This window comes from Carettochelys insculpta, chromosome 7 (assembly GCF_033958435.1).
Source record: "Carettochelys insculpta isolate YL-2023 chromosome 7, ASM3395843v1, whole genome shotgun sequence".
Lineage (NCBI taxonomy): Eukaryota > Metazoa > Chordata > Testudines > Carettochelyidae > Carettochelys > Carettochelys insculpta.
Window position 1 is genome coordinate 10,864,593 of NC_134143.1, and position 22,548 is coordinate 10,887,140.

General features: G+C 42.3%; 1 protein-coding gene across 2 annotated transcripts in view; it reads left to right on the forward strand.

The window, feature by feature from the left end:
- ADK (adenosine kinase) overlaps positions 1 to 22,548 on the forward strand; it is a 523,961-nt gene that overhangs the window by 8,844 nt on the left and 492,569 nt on the right. The window contains exons 1-2 of one of the 2 annotated variants that reach the window (XM_075000012.1): positions 3,789 to 3,866; positions 19,139 to 19,213. In XM_075000012.1, the coding sequence (XP_074856113.1) occupies positions 3,853 to 3,866; positions 19,139 to 19,213 (89 nt within the window). In that variant the 5' untranslated portion in view covers positions 3,789 to 3,852. Of the gene's footprint in view, positions 1 to 3,788; positions 3,867 to 19,138; positions 19,214 to 22,548 lie in introns of those variants that run through there. The other variant, XM_075000013.1, reaches the window with a different exon arrangement.

Sequence of the window (22,548 nt, forward strand, 5' to 3'; positions counted from 1 at the left end):
CCACTCTCATCATCTGCCACTGCGCCTCCACCATTCACTGCTGCTGGTTGGACGGCTGGTGAGCAAGGATCCACCAGTACTGATGTGAGGAGAGAGAAAATACAGGACAATTTGCCTAATTTTTTTTAAAGTAGAGACACGTGAAGTAAATCTTAAATACAGGACCATCCCTTTAAAAATGGGCCATCTGGTCATCTACGCTAAGCAGGTTAGTTAAGGCTCAGAAAACTTTTTGGGGGGAGAGAGGTTCCCGCTTTCCACTTTGTCCACATGCGATCAAGTAACAAACTGGTGATATGAAGAAAGTTCTTTCTGAAGGTCTGCGTTTTGTACAAGTGGTGCAATTGCTTAACTTCAAGTGAATAGCCACACTGAGTACATCCAGTGTGTTTAAAATAAAACATGCACACATATATGTGTGTGTGTTTAGCAAGTGAGGATTTTGGAGACTGACCCTTTCTTGACCATCATCACCATAGTATCCTTTATAAGTATGGTTTATTTTTCTGTAAGATCAAATTTTCCATTTTTATCTAGTTTTTTAAATCCAAGATTAAGAGGCAAACTGAAAGTTGAAACTAGAGCTAGATGATTTTTTTTTGTATAAAACTTTTTTAGCAAAAAAAAGAAAACAAAACAAACAGATTTGGCAAGACTTTCACATTTTAAAATATTTTTGTTTCAAAGCTTAAAGGCTCAGTGAAATCAAAACTTTTCATTTTTGTCAAACAAAATGTTTCCTTTAACCCAAACATTTTTAATTGCTAGTAAATAAAAAAAAACATTGTTCACAGAATTCTAGTTCAGGGAATGACTACTCAATTTATTCGTGAAAGACAGGGAGGCAGGTGATTTTTCTCTTCTCTTCATTCTCTGCTTTTTTCTCTATTCCTCTCTCCATTGGCAAACCTTCAGTGTAATTAAAACCTCACTCTGACATCTGAACTGCTAACAGAAAATTAAGGAAGTAAGGCATTCTTTGGTTTCAGTAGCTTTCCTATTATTCCTGAATGACAGTCTACATAGAATATCTCTTGGTGTGTAATAGATTTAGTAACCAAAAGGAGAAAAAGTTACTTAACAAACTTGAAAAATTGTACGTCTCTTTGTAAAGGGATCCCACACTTAAAAAAGGCGAATTAGGACACATGCATTTTGTCTTTTGTTAGAAGGAAAATACAGAATGGTTGCAATTCTAAACAAGAAAAAAAACCAAAATGCTCCATTTGAAGTAATCCATACTTTGTATGATAGAGGAAGTAACTATGAAGAGGTAACAAATTAACTTTATAAATATGTATGAACCACCAGTCAGCTATTTTAGATGGGACAGGAGACTTTAACTGAGTCCTCTTCCTGGGAGGGGTGGTGTAGAACTGCTAAGGTGGCTGGCAATAAGCCACCTCAGGATTTTATTAACACAAGGAAAATCCCCCCAGTGGCTGACTTTCTGGTTGCTTTGCACAGTCAGAGGCAGAAAGCAGGCTCAAGGGTTTGGCCATTTGACTTCCAAAAGAAGTAATAGAATGATAAAAATAATCTAGTCTGCTGTCTGTAATTTGAAAGCTCAGGGCTATGGTTACACTACAGCACTGTGTCAACAGAAGTCACTGTTGGAAGAGCTTTCCTGACCAATCTTCTGTCAACAGAGTGTGGCCACACACAAAAGCCAATCGGAACAGCGCTCAGCTCTGTCGACAGTGCAGGCAGACTGCCCAGCTGCTCTCTCAACAAAACAGGCTCCTGGAAGCACAGCAGAGTGGGCTGCCCATTGTTTTGCCCATTGTTTTGGATGCCCTGTCTGTTGAGAAAAGGCGCCCCCAGAGCATCCACACCGCTTTTTTGTCAACAGAATCTGTTGAGGTTAGTGTTATGCCTCATGGCTGAGAGGCAGAACACTGCCAGCAGATGTAGTGAATTTTGTTGACAGACCCTCGAAAAAAGTATTTGTGTGTGGATATTCCACCAGTTTTGTTGACAAAACCAGGTTTTGTTGCCAAAACTAGCTAGTGTAACCATAGCTCATCTGTTTGTATAGATTTCTTTGTGTACGTACAACATATGGTCCATAGAATTGTCATCAGAGAAGCAGTGTTGGTAGAAGCGCAATGGAAAGTTGGAACACATCTTCTATTACTATATTACAGAATTATTGTTAGATGATTATAAATGTTATATAATTGTCATTGTAATAAGAAATCTGAACTTCTGTCCATAGGGGGAATTTTAAAAGCAGCATATGCAAATACACTCAGTCAATTAAAATACTATAAGGAAAGTGGGCATCTGAATTACTCTTCCTGTTTGAAGGAGGGAGGTTGAAGAGAAATGATTTTGTCACCCCGCATGGTAAGTACTGTAGAAATACTCAGCAGAACTTTTTTTTTTTTTTTGGCATAAATAACACTGTGTGAGACATCAAGTTCACGACTGAGTATTTCTGGTGGCAGTAACATCATGTAATGAATAAATGCCCAATCTGTGTGGGTTATCAGCAATTCAGTGTAAAATTAGGAACAGTTTGAGAGGAAAATGACTGTTGAGGGATGTGCAAGAACAATAAATTGTGGGACTATTAGCACCTTTCACTACTGAAAAATCACTTGTCTATCCTCATCCCATCTATGTGAAAGAGCACAAGTCATTTTAGGTACAAAAGGGTAACCTTGGTAGTCTTTCAACCTTAACATTGGCAGGGCCCAAACCTCCCGGGGCCAAACTGGTTGTCAGTATCCACCACCAAGGTGTTGCTACAGTGTGGGTAATAGGGTGGGCACTTATTTCATCTTAGCAGAGAGCATTAAGTACCTCCTCTCTGGGGACTAAATATCTCCCTCTCCGAAAATGTGTGGCTGGGGGAGAGAATCTGGCTTGCTAACTTCCCTAGTATTTGCTGGAGCACCAGCTCCTGAAATTGTGATAACTTGATTACTTTTTGTTGAAAGAAATAAATGTCTTGTGCTTACCATTGCAGCGGAAAGCTGGAGGCAGTGACCTAAGTGACTCAGAATTAGAAAAAAAAAAAATCAACCCAATGCAAATAACCCAAACTGTTGCAGAAAAGGGAAGAACAAAAAGCCACCTGATTAGTTTAAGGCCACTCTGATGAGTTGTCGGGTAGAGCTGCCTCAGGATCAGGGAACACTCAGCCTTCATAATACTGTGGTGGTGGTGGTTGTGGGGGGCATCAGTGGCTTTAGGGAGAACAAGCAGGAGCTCAACAGTGTGCACAGGTGAGGGGGGCACTGCTACGATTCCCCCAGCCCAGTTTGTTTGTGTATGTTAAGTAGGGCAGCTCCCTGGAGGCAGAGGAGGGAACAAGCTGTGAGAGAGCAGTCAGGCATAATTGTGAGGGTCACAGGGAGAAGGGTTCCCCCTTCCCTCCGTCCCTTGGTGGCCATTTTTAAAGCGGGCAGCAAGGCAGCTGTAAACTAAAGCAACCCATTTAACGTGCTGTGTTGGGCGTGGGTTTTAAAGGTGGGGTGACAGTTTAGGTGGAGGGTATGTCTGCCCACAGCAAAGATGGCCGACAGAGCGAGCGTGCCCGTTCCAGGCCCGGCAAGTGGCCGGTCTCGTGCGCCTCAGGGGGGCTGCGGCTCGAGCCCTTCAGTTACTAACGGCTCAGGGGCGCGTCTCGGTCCCCCGCGGCCTCAGGCGCTTCTGGCTGGGTGACGCCCGCTGCTCGGCGTCAGCCAATCGCTGCGTCTATGTGTGTGTGTGTGGGCGGGGCTGGCGGAGCAGTGAAGGAGCTCAGGCTACTCAGCGGACAGAGCGCGAGCTGGGCTGATGGGCCAGGCGGTGGCGGCAGCTGCTGCGGGTGGGGACTTCTCTCAGGAGGGCGCGGAGGGAATCATGCCAGTTCTCAGGTAGTGCTGCGCCTCGCCTTCCTAGCGCGACTCCTAGGGCACCGCGCGGCTGAGTGGTAGGGGGACGTTGACTTAACTGCCGCTGCCTGCACTTGGGGAGATTTCGTTTTATCGCCTTCTCCGGTGGGTGCTGGGCTTGGGGTGGCTCAGTTCCCCCTTCCTTCGCCTCCTTTTCCCGCGGGTTCTGAGGCGGAATGTCTCTGCTGGACCATCCTTTCTCTCCGCCCCGCAGTACCCGTTCATGTGGTGGTTGACAGCCCCTTCTCCCCCAGGGACGCCTCTCGCCCCCACTGTAGTTATGTAAGGGCTGCCTTTAAATCGGCTGGGCATTACCTGTAGGTTGCGAAAATACACCAGTAGTATGGTACTGTGGTAATATGGTACTGTCACTTGGTATCTCGTGGCTCCATGAGCGTTCGGGATGCTTTACAGGCAAGTTCCCTGTCCTGAGGTGATTCCTTGTCTGTTACTCTCTGATCTATGTGTTACCTGGGTTTGGTTGAAACAAACTTAAAAGCCACTCCAATATGAGAGGGAAGTACATGCCTTCTTACATCCTCCTGTTGTACTTACCTTGGTTGCTAGCTGGCAAAGTAAAGCCGCTTCTGAACTGAAATCTCTGTAAATCTCTGCAGGGTTTAATAATTGTGTTCCACTAATACAGGAAACATGGTGGCATCTGGGTTGAAATCCAAATAATGATGTGTGGAGCAATTGGCCTGTCATTGACTTGCTGTGATAAGCATTTCTAGGAAGATTATTTGGGAGTGCATTGACCTTAAAGTGATGGACTATCAAACTGTTGTAATGTGGGCAAATGGGTGATAGATACTGATGACTTACGGAGAGAAGTAGATACATATATTTGTCACAGTTTTAAAACCACTCAGTATAACATTGGCAAGAATATCCATTCTAAAGTTAGCTTTGGAACTTAAACCTTTTTTTTATGCATACTGTGTATGTAATGGTGGGGAAGGAGCAACTAGAGTAATATGGCAGTAACTTGCCTAATCCCACAGTAATAGATTAATGTTATGATGCAGTCAATGTTGGCTACATTTTTAAACTTGCTTTAGCTCAATCAAAAATGCTGAGGAGGATAAGATTAATTAAAGACCTTCAACATTCACGTTGGTCCTGAACATTAAGCCAAGGTCACAGATGGGTAATAATTACAGGGACTAGATTTAAAATGTATAGCTTAACATGCAGTAGTATAAAACCCTTTTTTTTTTTGGGAAAACTTTTTTCTTAAAGCACCTCTTCCTTTAAATGAACTTGTGCTATGAAGTGAACTAGTGACCTTTATCATATATATACATGTTAGTCCCATAGTTCCTGAAGAGCTGTCTAGAGTTACAGTTTCTGAGCTTAATTATCATTCAAAGTGGCTATCCCATTTGTCCCCTACCCCTTCATGTTAAGTGTATCAGATGTCATCCTGCCTCCAGTTAAGAAGTGAAAGAGTCACAGCTCTGTACAACATAATGCTATTAAACTATCAAGTTATGTTGAGTTAATGTAATTCTTTTAAAATCTCACTAGTAGTAGAACAGTGTTCAGTATGACAGATGAAGTTCCTAATAGGCCTTGGCTTTAGTGCTTGGGATCTAAAATCATGTCTTTCAGAGGATTGTGAAATGTATATTGAAGATAACTGCATTGACTCTGTTTGTAAATATGTGTGTCTTAGCCAAACGTTAACTTAATATATATATAAGGCCCCTATTCAACAAACTATGTGAATAGCCCCTTTAACTTCAGTGGGGTTACTTGAATGCTTAAAGTTAGGCATATGCTTAAGTGCTTTATTTAATTGAAGCAGCCTTTCACCTTTTATAGAGTACTACCATAGGTTCTGGTGTGCTGGGGATGTTGCTGCACCCTGTGGCTTGAAGTAGTTTCTGTCATATGCAGGATTTATGTGCTGATTTAATGGCTTTTAGCACTATCACCTTAAAAATTGTTCCAGCACCACTGAGAAGTGCTGAAGTGCCTCTGGTCTCAAATTTAATTACAGTGAAAGATGATTGTGCTACAGAAACAATTGCACTGGGAACAGAACTGTGTGGCTCAAACTTCTCAGCAACATTAATAGCAAGATTTTAAATATTTCTGTGAATGACTATATGTAGCTGTTTTACTACATCTGAGACCCTGTCCTAACTGAACTGTATACAGGTTTTGTCTTTATATCAGTGGTGGGAAACCTGCAGCTAGTGGGCAGCATGATATTTTGTTTAATAGTGCCCATGTGCAGGGTTGCCAGATTGTTCTGGTGTCTGTCTACTTTTTTTTTTCCTACTGGCATTATTAAAGTGACACACACACACACACACAAAGCAAGATCATGTGAAATGAGGTGTGTGCTGATTGCACACAACCTAGTGAGAGCAATGAGATAGGTAGCTCTGCATTCAATGGAAGCACTGCTGTGGTTCGATTGGCATGCTTTACAAATTCTAAGTATGCAAGTAGAGTTAGCAAATCTACCCTAACCAAGACAATCTCCTGGGACATAACATTCTTGTAGCCCACTGATATGAAGGATGGCCTCTCATGTGGCCCACTCGGTAGATGAGGTTGCCCTCTCTGCTGTATATCATCAGTTTAACGTGTTAGAATATGGCTTGTTTGACTTCGCTTTTGAGGACAAGACTAATGTCTAGTACTATAGAAATGTTATACACTATGACCGTTTCTACACGTGCCACTTTCAGAAAGTAGCACGCTAATAAAGGGCCCGAAATATACTAATGAGGCACGGATGCAAAGTCCCCGCACCTCATTAGCATAAGGTCACGTGATTTGGAATCCGGAAGATGTTCTTCTGGACTCTAAAACACCATTTAGAAGCGCGGGCCCCGGGGAATCTCCCGGCAGGAAGTCCTTCTTCTGGAGGCCCCTTCTTCCCAAAACTTTTCAGGAAGAAGGACTTTCTTCTGGAAGCACCCCCGGGGCTGTGCTTCTAAACAGCATTTTGGAGTCTGGAGGAACATCTTCCGGACTCCAAATCACGTGATCGTATGCTAATGAGGTGTGGGGAATTTGCATTCATGCCTCATTAGCATATTTCCGTCCGTTTGTAGAAACGGCCTATGAGTGTATTTTCATAATGTATGACATCTTTGGAAGAAGATAGGTGATAGCTAACAACCAGCATGGATCTGTGAAGAAGAAATTATGCCAGACCAATCTGATAGCTTTCTTTGACAGGATAACAAGCCTTTTGGATAAGGGGGAAGCAGTGGATGTGGTATGGCATTTGATGCGGTCTCGCATGATCTTATCACTAAACTGGGCGAATACAGCTTAGACGGGGCCACTATAAGGTGGGTGCATAACTGACTGTATAGTTATTCCCAGAGAATAGTTATTAATGGTTTACAATCATGCTGGAAGGGCATAACAAATGGGGTTCCTCAGGGATCTGTTTTGGGACCACTTCTACTGACCGTCTTCATCAATGATTTAGATATTGACATGAGAGTACGCTTATTAAGTGTGCAGATGATGCAAAGCTGAGAGGGGTTGAAGTGCTTTGGAGGATAGGATCTTAACTCAAAATGGTCTGGGTAAAAGGAATGAAGTTTAATAAGGACAAATGCAAAGTACTCCAATGAGAGAGGCTCATTCAGCTCTGTACATACACAGTGGGAAGCGACTGTCTAGGAAGGAGTACTGCAGAAGGGGATTTAGGAGTCATAGTGGACAACAGGCTAAATATGAGTCAAAAGCATGATGTTGTTGGGGGAGTGGGGAAGCAAACATGATTCTGGGATGCGTTAATAGGAGTGTTGAGAGCAAGACATGGGAATTCATTCTTCCACTCTACTCATCACTCATTAAGCCTCAAATGGAGTGTTTTGTCTAGTTCTGGGTCCCGCGTTTCAAGAAGGATGTAGAGAAATTAGAGAATGTCCAGAGAAGAGCAACAAGAATGATTAACGGTCTAGAGAACGTGAGCTATGAGGGAAGACTGAAAGAAATGGGCTTTTTTTAATTTAGAAAAGGGAAGACTTAGAGGGGACATATTGTAGCAGTTCTCAAGTACCTGAAAGAGGGTTATAAGGAAGAGGAAGAAAAATTGTTCTTCTTGGCCTCTGAGGTAGGACAACGAGCAATGGGCTCAAACTGAAGCAAGGAAGGTTTAGGTTGCACATTAGGAAAAACTTGGTAACTGTCAGGGTGGTTAAACACTGGAATAAGTTGGCTAGGGAGGTTGTGGTATCTCCATCGCTGGAGATATTTAAGAGCAGGTTAGACATCTATCGGGGATGGTTTAGACAATGCTTGGTACACCTGTAAAGGCAGGGGGTTGGACTCAATGACCTCTCAAGGTCCCTTCCAGTTCTAGTGTGATGTGATTCTTCATAAATTCAGGACTGGGTGCGTAATATGGTTTAGTAACAAACTTGTAGTACAGGTTGAACCTTTCTAATCCAGAAGTCTCTCATCTGGCATGATTTTAGTTTGCTGGATGACAATTTATCATGGGTGTGGCCAAGTTTCTTGTGGGCCATAAAGGTTGTTTGTTGCCACCAGTCCTGGCTCTCAGTGTTTTGTGCTGTTATTTAGCTGTAATTTACCCCTAAATGTCTTCTAAGAGCCCAGTAAGCAGTGGAAGTGCTGGTAATGCTGCTACATGATACTGACCTCCCGTCATCTGGCAAATTCTCTCATCAGGGACCAGTCAGGTCCCAAAGGTGATGGATGAGACAGGTTCTACTTGTATAATGTAGACTGGATCCACGCAGAAAGAGGCCAAACCATGTAGTAAGTATTTTGTGACATTTTTATTATTGGGAGAGAGAAGGTAGGTGAGGTAATACTTCTGTTGGGCCAACTTCTCTTGGTGAAAAAGGTAAGCTTTTGAGTTCTGTTGAGCTCAAAATCTTGTCTCTTTTGCTAAAAGAATTTGGTGCCATCAAAGATATTATCTCAGCTACCTTCATGTGCTCTCATATCCTGGAACTAACATGGCTACAACAACACGACAAAAATAATTGTACTGTAAAGCTTTCTGGACATTGAAAAGTAAGTGCCATCTACCTAGGAAAACTTACTGTCTTATATATTACAATAACCAGCTTGGTTTTGTAAACCTTATAAACTACAATTACCAACTGATAGTGAAATAAGTTATTTGCTACTGTTGTCTAGACATGGTAGTATAGTAGAACCTCACAGTTATGAACACTTTGGGAATACAATTTGTTCATAACTCTGAAATGTTTCTCTGCACAAAATTAGATGTTTTTTTTTCAAAAGTTTGCAACAGAACAGTTATTTAATCAGTTTTAAAACTTTACTACACAGAGGAAAAATGCTTTCCCTTTATTTTTAGTAGCTTATTTTTAACACTGTAAAGGTTAAACTCCCAAATCCAGCATTCTCCTCTCCAGCAACATCCCTCATCTGGCAGGACCATGGATCTTGCAGGACCAGAGAGTCCCAGGGCTGGGAGGAGGAGGGGGCAGCCAGACCAGTGAAATGAGCCTAGGGAAGGACCGCCACAGCTGGTCTGGCAGCAAAGGAGGGCTAGCAGCAGCAGGGAGCAGTGGCCTGAGCTGGCAGCGGTCTGAGTTGGTGAGTTGGCAGCTTGTTGTCTGGGCCGCATGGGAAGCCGCAGCTTGGGAGGAGTGGCTGAGGCCTGGAGCTGGCAGCTGGGTAATCTGCCTGAATGGAGAAAAGGTTGGGAAGGTACGGGCCGGAAGCCTAAAAGCAGGGGCTTCGGCCAACAGCTAGGCAGAATTGACCAGACCTCGTTTGGCAAAATCCCTGGTATGGGACCACTCAGGTCCGGAGGGTGCTGGATGAGGGAGGTTGAACCTGTAGTGTATGTTTTACTCTGTTGTTGCTGGATTACATACTTTGGATTGTACGTGAAGTGTGTGGTTGTCTGGTCAGTTTGTAATTCTGGTGTTTGTAATTGCGATTCTATAGTGTCAATGAGCAGCTCAGATCGCTCCTCGGATTTGATTTTTCAAAATGTCATAATTGCTACAAGAACAATCTAATATATATTTTCAAATATTTCTTTAAGCGTGAATTCTCACTTTATAAAGACTGAAGTTATTTTCTACCTGCATATTATTGGACACTGATACATTTCCATTCCCATTTTGATGTCACTCTTCCAAAGTGCTGATATGCTAAAATGCAAGGTGTGTGAAACAATGAAATATATCTATTAAAATCAGTGCTGTTGGTGTCAGACTACCAATTTTGGAGTTACGTTAAAAAAAGTGTATGTAATTTTGAAAACACTATTATGTACTTAAGATTGCATAAAAAGATCAAATGCATATTATTCGTGAATTATGATCACTTAAGATTAGTTTGACAATTTTAAATGTATTTGAGCATTGGCTTGCTAAACCCAGGGTTGAGAGTTCAGTCCTTGAGGAGGGCCATTTGGGGACCTGGGGCAAATAGACTTAAAAAAAAAAAATCTGTCAGGGATGTTGAGAGGTCCTGCTGTGAGTGCAGGGGACTGGATTTCATGACCTCTGAAGGTCCCTTTCAATTCTCTGAGGTAGGTGTAACTTCGGAAAGGGCAAGTCAATCCAGAAGCAAAAGAAAGAGGGTGTAGGCTTTTTTTGGTATGTTGACTCCACCTCCTTACTTTTGTTACTTGTAATAAGAAAAGATCTTTGGCTATTTATGGGAAATGAATCTCTCTAATGAAGAAGTCTATGCCACCACCCCAAATGGGGCTAACAGAAAAGGGTTTATATTAAATAATTTACACAATAGTTTGTGATTACTAATTATTTTCATTAGGATCTGTAGTAATTGCAAGGTCAGAACAATACCTTGGTCTTCAATGTATATATACATGTCCATGTTCACTCCCAAGCACTGTCCGTGTACAGTAAACTCTTTCATGTCCAGCAGCCCCAGATAATAGAGAGCTATACCCAACAATGCATGCCACTTAAAAAAAAGTTAGATACTATGAAACAAACAAATGTATGCAGAGTACTTTATTTACCAACAGCAGTAGTATTGTATACTGTAAACTTATATTGTATTTGCTGCATTTATTTGTATTTACTTTCACATATACTATACTTATGGAGAATGTAACTAAAATTTACTTATTGTTAAAATGCTGGTTCTTTGACAGTTCCGGATGATAGAATGCCAGATGCGAAAGAGTTTACTGTATTCTTGAAAGTAAGCCACTGGTGGTATTGTGATTTTTGACTTTATTTTTTATGGTGCTCTAAAAAAAAAATTATATGGCAAGGACTTTTTTGTGTGTGTGTGTGTGTGTGATAGCATTGTTATACGCATTTAATGGTCAGAGTTGCATTTCTATTTTTATGGAGGTGGTAACCTCTGTCTGTGGTCTGTACCTTGACAAGTCAGATGGACTAAAAAAAGGGGAACAGTGAACATCATTCAATAAATTAAACAAGAGTTTTCCTAGTCAATATTTAGACTTCATAGAAAAAGTTTATGCAACACACAGATCCTTGTGCAATCTTTAACTTTTCTTCCTTGAATCTAAATAATTGACATAACATGAAATTGACCAGTCCTATTTTATTGTCCATCATGACTGAAGATGAAAACTATAGAGATACATATTATGTTAAAGAGATTTTTTTTTAACTGGTTTTAAAGTGGTGGTACCATCACCACCAATAGGAGATGTGGAAAAGGCCATAGTGATCCTGGGAAACCCAACCTAGCCCTTATTCCTGTGGCTGTTGAAGCCATATGCCAGCAACTTTGACAGCAGCAAGGAATGCTCCAACAACAAGCTCAGCAGGTGCACATGACTGTGGAATTAAGAGGTCACTTGGGGGCTGCGCCCCCCTGCTCACTACACTTGCCAACTGCCCTCTCTTCCTGGCCTGGTTGGGTGGCTGTGTGGCCAGCCCCGTCCCTTCTGGGGCTTCCCCCTGTATGCACCTGTCTCCTCTCCGTGCCTCAACCCCCGCGGCGGCAGACATTGACATGATTGTCATTCTGTCACCAGGGAGGGGGAAAAAATTATATCTTTTTCTTTCATATACACACAGATCCGCACGCGCGCACACATATCGAGAGAGCTGTGTGGCTGCCCAGCCAGGCCAGGAAGAAAGGAGAGTTTGGTCAGGTTGGACCTCAATGTGGAAAATATTCCCAGAGTCATAGCAGCTTGCTGTGCTCTGTGTTAAGGATGTTCTTGGTTACCTGGTAAACCTTCCTGTAACTGGATGAGGCTTACTGGTCATGGTTAATTGGTGGGGGCTGGAGCAGCCCCCCATCCACCACAGGCAGGGTGCTGCTCCAATCCTGTGGGGCCTCCTATGGGTGGGGGGCAGGGATGCTCCAGTCTGACTGGAGCAGCTCTTGTCTGTGGTGGGCCTGGGGCACACTGTGAGCATGGACACTCCATCTCATCAGGAGCAGCTCTCAACTATGGCAGGCTTGGTTTGGGAGCACTGCGAGAAGGGGTGCTCAAGTCCAGGTGAAGCAGCCCTGATCTCTGGTGGGCTTCTGGTGTGCTGTGGGCAGGGTTGCTTCAGCCTGTCTAATCATTCAACTGGGCAAACATAATATTTAAGCCATTATCTAATTAAACCAGATTTTACATCCCAACTTGGCACAACATTTGTGAAGCCAAAGGAGGAAAGTTTTTCCCCAGAGCTGAAGTGTTGAGATGGGTTGCCTGATGGTTAATTTTGAGCAGCCAGATACCAGAGGGGCTCAGTGGGAGTTACTGAAATCAGACATGCTTAATGTGTGTCTTTGTCACAAATTGTGCTAGGTACTGTTTACTTGACACATACAGTGATTCTGCCTAAGCCTTAATTGTATTCTGCAAACGTACTGTTTGCTAGTGCATATGTTCCATGAGCCTCTGTAGGTCGCAAATAATCACTATCTTTGTAAGAATAATTTTTTTATTAAACGATGCATAGATTAATCTTTTTTACAAGGAGAGTGACATTTAGCAGCATTCTTTAAAGTGAGGATCTCAACACTAGCTTTTGAGAAGTTGAGATATTGTTATGGAAAATATACAGAGGGGTAGGAGTGCAAGGGTACTGTGGTAGACCAGGAACTTCAGAGGAGTGTGTGTAAGAGTTTGGGAGAGGAAGGAAGGCTGTTCTGTATGGACTGCAGAGAGAATCAAGCATACATGTTGCACCTGCAACACAATCAGGACCTCTCAGTATCAGTGTCCAATAACATCCATCACAGCACCTCTGTTTTTGTTCTCTGTGAGCTTTGCTATCTGTTCCTGACCCTGTGTTACCTGGTCATGGCTCTCCATTTTTAGTTTTTGCATTTCTCTGTCTCCATGCTCTGGGCTCACTTTTGGCTTGATATAATGATTGCAGCACTTTGCAAAACATGTCCTCCTTATGCCTCATTTTGCCTTCTTATCTGATAGAAGTGCTTCACTGGTGTGTAGGAGTTGGCTCTTGAAGGCATATCTGCAGAAGCAAAAGAAATAATATCCAGTGTGTGCACTTTCTTTCTTAAATCCTAAAAGTTACATAATGTTTGTTCTTTCTTTCCCTGTACAAGCATGGTGAGTTTGGCTTGGGGGTACAAGACAGGACAAATGTTCAGATGGTTTCAGAAGGAAATGAATACAAGTGTCTAAAGCAGTAGTGGGCAACCTGTGATATGTTGGCTGCACTTGGATTCCACCTGTGGCTCATGCACCCCCTGTCTGTCCCTCTGTGCACAAGGAGTGTTGGGGAGAGGGACACTGCGGTGCATGGGCTGTAGGTAGAACCCCGGTGGGCTGCAGGTTGCCCAAGTAGCTCACTGAGACAAAGAAGGGCCACTCATGCAGCCAACTCACTAATCTTGGCTGCCTGTAACCAGCCTTGGGAATACTTGCACCATTTTCTACAGGCTGGGGCAAGCAAAGTTGAAATTACACTACTGACAATAACTGAAGACATAAAGCTGCATCTCCTCCAGGCATGCAACTTTAGCCTGGGTCCATGATGCATGCTGCTTACCTCCAGAAGTAATTACCGCTTAACATGATGTTTCCTAACTGGGGAAAGAACAAAGCAGCTTTCCCAAAAAACTTTGGCAGACGATTTCAGAGTGTCTTTATGAAAGTTTCTTAGAGATTTCTATGGGTGATTCCCAGGAGAGCTAAATGTCATTAACAAACTTTTCCACAGGTCCCACCCCTCAGTGTGTAGCTGCACAGGGGAATGCAAAGCAGATGCAGTGAGTACTAAGTGTTGTTGATTTTGATCCCTTCTTAAACATGCAACCTGTAACAAAATAATGGACACCTCTACCTTTTGTAACTGTGCATTATCAAAGTAAAATAGTACTTACAGGAGGTCCCCTCTCCCTGCTTCAGGTACACCAGAGCTGGTCTGCTGGGACTGGCTAGGTCTCTCTCCAAAGTGAAGAAGAATTCCTGGCTTGCCATGCCACTGGAAGAGTCTGTCCTTTGTCCCACATATTCTTCCAACTCAGCCTCCTTGTGTATCACTCTGTCCACAGAATTGCTGGTGCCTCCAGCCTTCCTGAAATACTCGGGGATTTCGAGGGTGGAGGTGGAGTTACCAAAGAGGATGGCATGCAGCTCCTTGTAGAAGCGGCATGTTTTCAGTGCCATACCAGAGCCTTTGCCTTCTGGTGTGCCTGCCTCACTCCCTTCTCATCTATGACGTGAGCAAAGGTTCTGTGTCTTGATTGTAACTGTAACTGCGTAGTCTTCTCTCCTTTCAAAACCAATGTATCAAACAACGCCCAGTGTTCTCCAAGAAGGAGCACTTCAGTAAGATGGCATTGTCAGCTGGGAGGATGCACTGTGAGCTGTCCAAGCCAAGAAAACAAAGTGGAATTTCAAAAATTCCTGGAGCTTTAAAGAATGAAGGGTACATGGCTTGCATACCTGGCTGCAGGGGAGTGGAGTAGAAACCACTTACCAGTCCAGTGATGATAGCATTTGTGGGACACCTACAAGAGGCCATTTAGGACAACATAAGCAAGCACAGTGGCTATTGGGACAATGCATCACTCTGACAGTGCATCGCTCTGTGCCGCTTGTCAAGGTGGTTTTATTAGATTGGCATAGCAGAGAATTTAATTTGGTGGCCAGAACATGGCTTCATGTACTACTCCACTGTTTTGTTGACAAAAATCTGCCTTTTGTTGACAAAACAGTATAATGCAGACAGGATCATTGAGAAGTTGCAAAGCGTGATGACCGTGCTGCTCTCTCAACAATACAAAAGTCAGTAGTAAGACAACAAAGAATACAAAAGAATTGTATAAAAAGGTTTTTAAAGCCTAATTTTCAGTATGCCAAAACCTGAACTTCGGTAGTCTGTTAGACCCTTGACTAGGAATGGTGGAAATCCAGTTCTGGAAAACCCACAAAAATAAGCAGCTTCTTTTTGTGATCTCTGGATTCTGAGGTTTGCTGGCTGGAAAAGGCCCAAACACTGGTCTGCCTACTTGAAAACATATTTGGAGAACCTGAAATGTCCTGTTTATAGAAATAGGTTCTTAACATTTGGTCCTTAACTTTCTTCTGTTATCAGTGGAGTGTGAAGTTTTAAACTAGCTTTGACCATTTAAATTCCAGAATTTTAAAGCCAATTTAATGCTGACATTCAGCTGGAGTAACAGAAAATGAGATATTGGTGTCTAATCTAAAAGTCAATGTACACTTGAACACTAGCTTTCTAGTTTGCAAGTAAACTACATCTACCTTAATCAGAAAGGCAGCTGTGTTAATCTGTATCTTCGCAAAACAAAGAAAGCAGTCCTGTAGCACTTTAAAGACTAACACAGTTATTAATTAAGTGGTAAGCAAGTGAGTCTTACCCATGTAAGTTCATCACCTAATAAATAATTGTGTTAGTCTTTAAGGTGCTACAGCACTGCTTACCTTAATCAGGTTACTAATGTTGCTAAGGAGCAGTGGTTTCTAAATAGTTTGCACATTTCTGTCTTCACTCCTTATGTAGTTCTCAGCCAACCACTTTGGAAGTTAACAGAAAAGATTTGCAAAATCTTTTGGGCTGTGGCTACACTTGGCCATAACTTCAAAATAACCATGCAAATGGCCATTTTGAAGATTACTAATGAGATGCTGAATTGACTATTCAGCTCCTCATTAGCATTAGGATGCTTCCGGCCGTGGCACTTCAAAAGCGCCACTTTCGAAAGCGCGCGGCTTGGCATGGCTACACGGGGGTCCTTTCTGAAAGGACCCTGCTCCTTTTGAAACCCCCTTATTCCCCTCTGCTGAGAGGAATAGGGGGATTTCAAAAGGAGTGGGGTCCTTTCGCAAAGGACCCCGTGTAGCCGCGCCGAGCCGCGCACTTCTGAAAGTGGCGTTTTTGAAGTGCAATGGCCGGAGGCGTCCTAATGCTAATGAGGTGCTGAATAGTCAGTTCAGCACCTCATTAGTAATCTTTGAAATGGCCATTTCAAAGTTTTGGCCAAGTGTGGCCACAGCCTTGGGGTATTTGAACATGCAGTGCCAGATTCAATTTTTTTTTTTTTTTTAAATAACTGTCTCTTTCTGGAACTAATAAATTGAAGACCATAGAAATAGTGTTGGTTTCTGTTAGAACTGCTGAACCTTCTTTTGCTGGTGTCAATTACCTCAATTTTTTAAGTCCCATCCCAGGTGTGCCCTGTGGCAGTTTTGTCTTTATAATCTTGATGGATTCATATAATCAGTGGTGTCCTCAATCGTAGTAACCTCTGCCAAAGTTTCATGCTCCCTGAAGGCTACGCTATCAGCTATGCCTTTCTTCCCCTTATCTTCATTAACACCTTGTCAAAAAGGTTCATGGTGACTTGCAGTTATTGCAGAATTTCCCCATGATGTTACAATTAGACATATTGGCTGGGTCTACATGCGCTCCTTGCTTTCGAACGGGGCATGTTAATGAGCGGTTTCAAATATGCTAATGGACACCGCAATGAATATGCAGCACCTCATTAGCGTAATGGTGGCTGCAGCGATTCTAAAGTGCGGCTTTTCAAATAGCGCGCCGCCCGGGGAGACAGGACCTTCTGAAAGGAACCCCCTGTTTCGAAAGCCCTTCTTCCTCTCTGGTGATTGGAAGAAGGGTTTCGAAAACTGGGGGGGTCCTTTCGGAAGGTCCCATCTCCACAGGCAGCGCGCGATTAAAAAAGCCGCACTTTCGAATCTCTGTGGCCGCCATTATGCTGAGGAGGCACTGCATATTCATTGCAGTGCCTCATTAGCATCTTTTGAACCTGCTCATTAACATGCCCTTTTCGAAAGGAAGGGGCATGTGTAGACACAGGGATTGTGATGGGCACACTGTGTGGACTGTTGTCCCAAATGCCCACCATTAACACATCTTCTTAAAATAATGTTGCCACTTTTACTGGTACTTGCTTACCCAAGCATCAGCTACTCATGTCACTGTCTTTCAGACCTGATACATAGCTAAACTGAATTTTGGCAGACTTCAGGCTTTATTTTATAGCAATCTTACTCGTATACCTGACATAATCTTACCAATAACATGCATATTAATCCTCTACCCCTATAATGCTATTCTACATATTGCTACATTTGTACCTGCAACTTAAATCTATTAATGATATATTAATTACAAAAATTCCCTGCAGCAGAGAACACAATTAAATGACTATATAAGATAGTGCTATAGCATTTGAAGGAGCACTTAAAAAGAGCTGATGTAAAGAATTCCTCTAGACACTGCTAAGAAAGGGAAAACTTAGGAGACTTAGCAACATAGATAAAATGGAAGAATGCCCCACAATACACAGGGATGGTGGATCCCTATTAGCTCCTTAAGTTACTTTTGACGATGGGTATAAAGAATTTGATTCTGGTGTGTCTGACAGTCAAAGTTCTGACATATTGCACTCTAATTCTAGGAGACACTGTAGCCAAAGGAGACGAAGGGGTGTTGCTGCTCCCAAGCCCCAATACCCTTCCTTGGCAGCTCCTCCCAGCCTTGCGGTTGTTCTGCTCCTATGGGCCCTGCCTGTGCTTGCACAGCAACCCTACATTGCTCTCCTTTGGCCTCATGTCCTGGGAATAGAGTCCTGTGGGTCAGTGGGTACTGATTTCTGTCCGCAGATATCTGCATCTGCGAGTAGAAATTTGTATCCATGCAAGGCTCTACTAATATTTGACAAGCTGTTTAAATGCCATGGAAACTTCTTCATTTGTGACCTAACTGAGAGTTGAAGAGGGGTCTCAGAGCTATAGACAGCCTTGTAAAGTTACTTTGTTGCCTGGCTTACATTTTGAGCCTTGAAATACTTTGCTTTGGAGAATACTAGCCAAATGAATAGATGGTGGGGATGAAGGTATGTATTTGATGGTTTCTTTATTTAATTTTTTAAAAAATTTAATTTCACTTGCGAGATACTGTTGGTGTTTGTTTGAACAGCCAACTGGAGCCAGCAGGTGTTTGGTGTGGTAGGGAACATGATGGATTTGAATTTGCTGTTGGAAAGTCTGATAAGGAGCTGCTGCTTCTATTACATTTTGCCTCTGTATCATGTATTATCTAGTTCTTCTTTATTTCTCTAAAGTATGGAAGATAACTGACTGTGCTAATTTTAAATTAAAAAATATTTGACAATTAGATAATCGCTTTTAACTTGCTTGTTTGCATCATACTGTTTGTTTTAGTAATGGTTTTCAACATTAAATGTGAACATATCATCAGTAAAAAAATACTGGTTTTAAGGATAGCTGTGAGGCAGTGCAGTATTAAATACTGCCCTTAACAGTTACTTTTATAAGGTTAAACTTGTGGCTGCTCAGGTACACAACAAAATATGGCTCAATATGCCTAGTCCACTGTTGCCCCCTTTATATAACCTGTGAATAGAACCCTAGTGAAACCCATAGAACAGTGATGTCCAATAGAAATGTAAGGATCACTGCACCTTCCGCCTCATGCCAGGCACACATGCCCCCCCTCCCCCGTTGTTGGTGACTCACCAGATCCACTGCTACACAAGCTGCCACATACGCCACGCTGCAGGAGGAGCCACTGCCAGCAGGGCTTGTTCTCTGAATGGGTGCATAAAAGAATGTAAAGTATTACGTATTTGAGACGTGCATTAACTCTCAGTGGATTACATAGAATACAAGTTTGCATTTTGTTTGAATTAGCTGTGGTGTCTGGATTCCAGATAAACTGACTATGCAGCTCTTGTTTGGGCAAAATTAGATTGTGTTCGTCAAAAAATATGATGGTAGACTAAAACAATAAACTGCAATTGAAAAATTTTTGGTTCTTTTGTAGTGAAAATGTGCTTTTCGGAATGGGAAATCCCCTTCTTGATATCTGTGCAGTTGTGGACAAGGACTTCCTTGACAAGTAAGTGTAAAGGTTTTTTTCCCCCATGTTAACTTACAAAATATTTGTTCCTGGTTAACTCTAGAAGTTCAACTTGGAATTTAGTAACTGTTAGCTGCAAGTTCTTAACTTCAGTTTTTTCAGGATTGTGGTCTCATACCAGAAGAGATCTCTAGTGTGTCATTAACTTGATTCTCTTCAGGAACCAGTTCATATTTTAAGGGCTTTTGCTTTGGCTGTTTCTTTTAATGTGGTTTGTGGCATTTTACTTAGTTCTGATGTGCTGTTCAAGAGCAAAAATGGCTGGATCACATGGATTATCCTCTTGTCTGTTTCTTCAGCCCTCATGCAAGTTCTCCAGACAGCCTGCCACTTTACCACCCACATCACCATCTTTCTCCTGTTGGTGGCATGAAGCTTTCTCACACTGTGAAGAAGTAGTAGATGCAACTGCAGCTCCCCCATTTGTCTGGCGTAGAGATCCTCAGCTATTAATAGAGCACCAGTTATAATGCTGACTCCCTGAATACTTCCACATAAATTCAGCTCTGTCCAGTCATTGCTCTTTCTCACTACTTCTGTTTTTTGTTTTTTAGTGAGTAAGTTAGTCTTGTTGGTCAAAGTCATCACAAATCATTCTTGACTTCATATCGTATAAATATGATTAACATTGAGTGTTCTCTCATTCCATCCTCTCAGTTGTTAATGGAAATGTTGGTCCAAGAATCAGTCCTCAATGGAAAAAAATAAGTTTTATCACTTATTTCTTAGACTTTCCTGTGAGACTCTTCTGCCTGTTTAATACTTTGTATTTGTTTGGGCCATTTGAGATTTAAAAAAAAAAAAAGTTGTGGATCCTAATGAAAGAAAATAAACACAACAATAAGTATTGGCAGCTTTTATATTTTAAGGGTAAGCTTGGTAAGGAGCCTGGATGACCTAACTTAGCAGTAAGACTGCACTTGTGTTGGAAGGGAACCACTCAAAGTGTGAAACTTTTGAACTCTTCATAACAGTGGTTCAGAAACTCTTAAAGTTTAATAAAACCTGCTGCAATTCTCATTTAGAGCATACAATAAAGTTTCCATTGTAATACTTGCAAAACCATTCTGAAAATTCCTAGAGAAATTTTTTTAAAGCCTCATAAGAATTGTTCTGCAGTGAAGTGATACAATAGTACAGTAAACCCCTGACTTACGTGTAGTAGGTTGCATTCCTGGGCAACCACACATGAGTCAAATTTCATGCAAGTCAAGACCAGGTGGGGAAAAGGACACTGCTTCCTTCCGTTCCCTGGTCCTGGCTGTGCCTGGCTCTCTGCTCCAGTGAGCAGTGGTGAGGCAGGAATCGGGCAGTAGCCTGGCTCACATCTGCTTGTGGTAGCTGGGAAACTGACCAGCGCTGCTGTGCTGGTCAGTTTCAAGTGGAGGGGAGCAGGGAGCCTGGTTTCCCGCCACTCCTGGGAGCTAGGAGACTGACTAGTGCTGTTCAGTTTCCCAGCTCCCTGCCACTCGCTATTTCAGCTCGCGTTATTGCTAGAAAAGTGTAAGTCAAAATCGTGTAAGTTTGTGGGTCTTGCAGATCTGCTGTATTGCATTGTGGGTTGCATTGGAAAAGCAACACTATTACAAGAAATTAACTGAGGTGCTCATTAGGCTGCAAGGGCTTGTCCAGGCAGTTTGCTAGTTCACAGTAAGTGGGATGGGCACCAACATGATGCTCAAAACTTAGCTCATGTAGACCTTGCTACTCTTTACTGTGATGATTTGAAGAGGAGCTTGCTGTTGCCAGCTTAAATTATACATTTGTAAGCATATTCTCCAAATATTTGTCATCCTGAGCAGACACAGCTCCATCGGCTCATGTAAATAAGGCTGTTTGAAAATGTTTTCTATTTACTTTAAATACTTCTGAGGGAGCTGACTTTTTAAGGTTAGAACCCAGCCTCATGCCTGACTTTTTAAACTACTTCCTGGCAGAGACTGATCAACTAGTGATCAGCCTATTGCAAAACCAGCAAGTTACACAGCTGGGAAGCTAGCTGAATGGAGCAGGGTAGTGTCTTCTTTAGAAGATCCTGGCATGGGGGAAAGTTAGAGGAAGCAGGTTGGTTCCTGAGGCAGGCCCTGGATTGTGATAACTCTCAGGTAAAGATGGCCGGTAAGAGTAGTGGAGAACAACTGCCAGGAGTAAGAAGGATCCAGCAGAAAGTCACTGACACAGTGGAGGAGACAGGCTTAAGCTGGGGAATGTGTTGCCCGGTTTTATACAGAGGAAAATAAAACTTGAATTCCTGAGAAAAGACCTGAATAGACTCTCTGTATATTTTAAGTCCTTCCCCATTTGCACAGACAAGCCAACAGCCTACATGGTAGTTTTGTGACTAGGGCTTTCTTCCTCTTTCTGCATGGAGCAGACCATACCAACAGTGTTCAGTAAAAATTGGCCTAAAAGATATGTCCCTTCCTTTTTTGACGATGACTTAGATGTAGCAACCCATCGTCTCTCTAATTACAATGGACTGTGGTCTGGGAACTGAGTTTCACAATTGGCAACACTTTTATTGTAACTGTTTGTTTTGAGTTGAATCCACTGTTCCAAACAAAAGTTAATTAGTGGGTAAGCAGACATCACTAAGTTAATGATATTCTTTAACCCATTCAGTGCTAAATGATGGAGTTTGCCTTAACTCTTGGATGAGAAAATAAAATTTGTACCAATGTTGTTGCACATGACTTTGAAAGAATCTTTCAGCACCAGTGGCCCTGTGAACTTCAGTAACATGTTAGAGTATTATTAGAGCTGTCAAAACTAATTGCACGGTACAGGCTTGATTCTTGCCATTGGTGTATTAGCTGAACTGTGATGGTAGTAATGATAATAGGTCCTCAAATAAATTGTCTGTAAAGGGATATATGGAAAACTAAGAAAGTTTTTACCTTCAGGGTATTAAATTTTTAAGGCCATCTTAAGGTTATTGTGTATTCTTTCTGGGGAAGCTTGTGGCTAAGTATATACAATTTGAAGTCTGGGTAGAGTGTTTATGAATGTGAAATGCTCTGTTTTTTATAATATTATCTTCCTATTCACCACATTTTATTTTTCAGAAAGTGTATCCAAATGGTTGCCTGGTAAATATACTATAGATCAGAGGTTTTCAAAGGGCTGACCCACAAGTGGTCCACAAGATTCATTCAATTAGTTGGTGGATAGTTCCCTCTAAGGTGCACACCAAGGTGGCTGCACATGAGAGAAAGAAGGGCTGCCCATCTAAATAGTGTCTTGGAAGTCTTGTTCCACTAATTAGGTGCCTGTATTCTACACCGTCGCATGTAAGGTGAGGTGGTGGCCTTGGG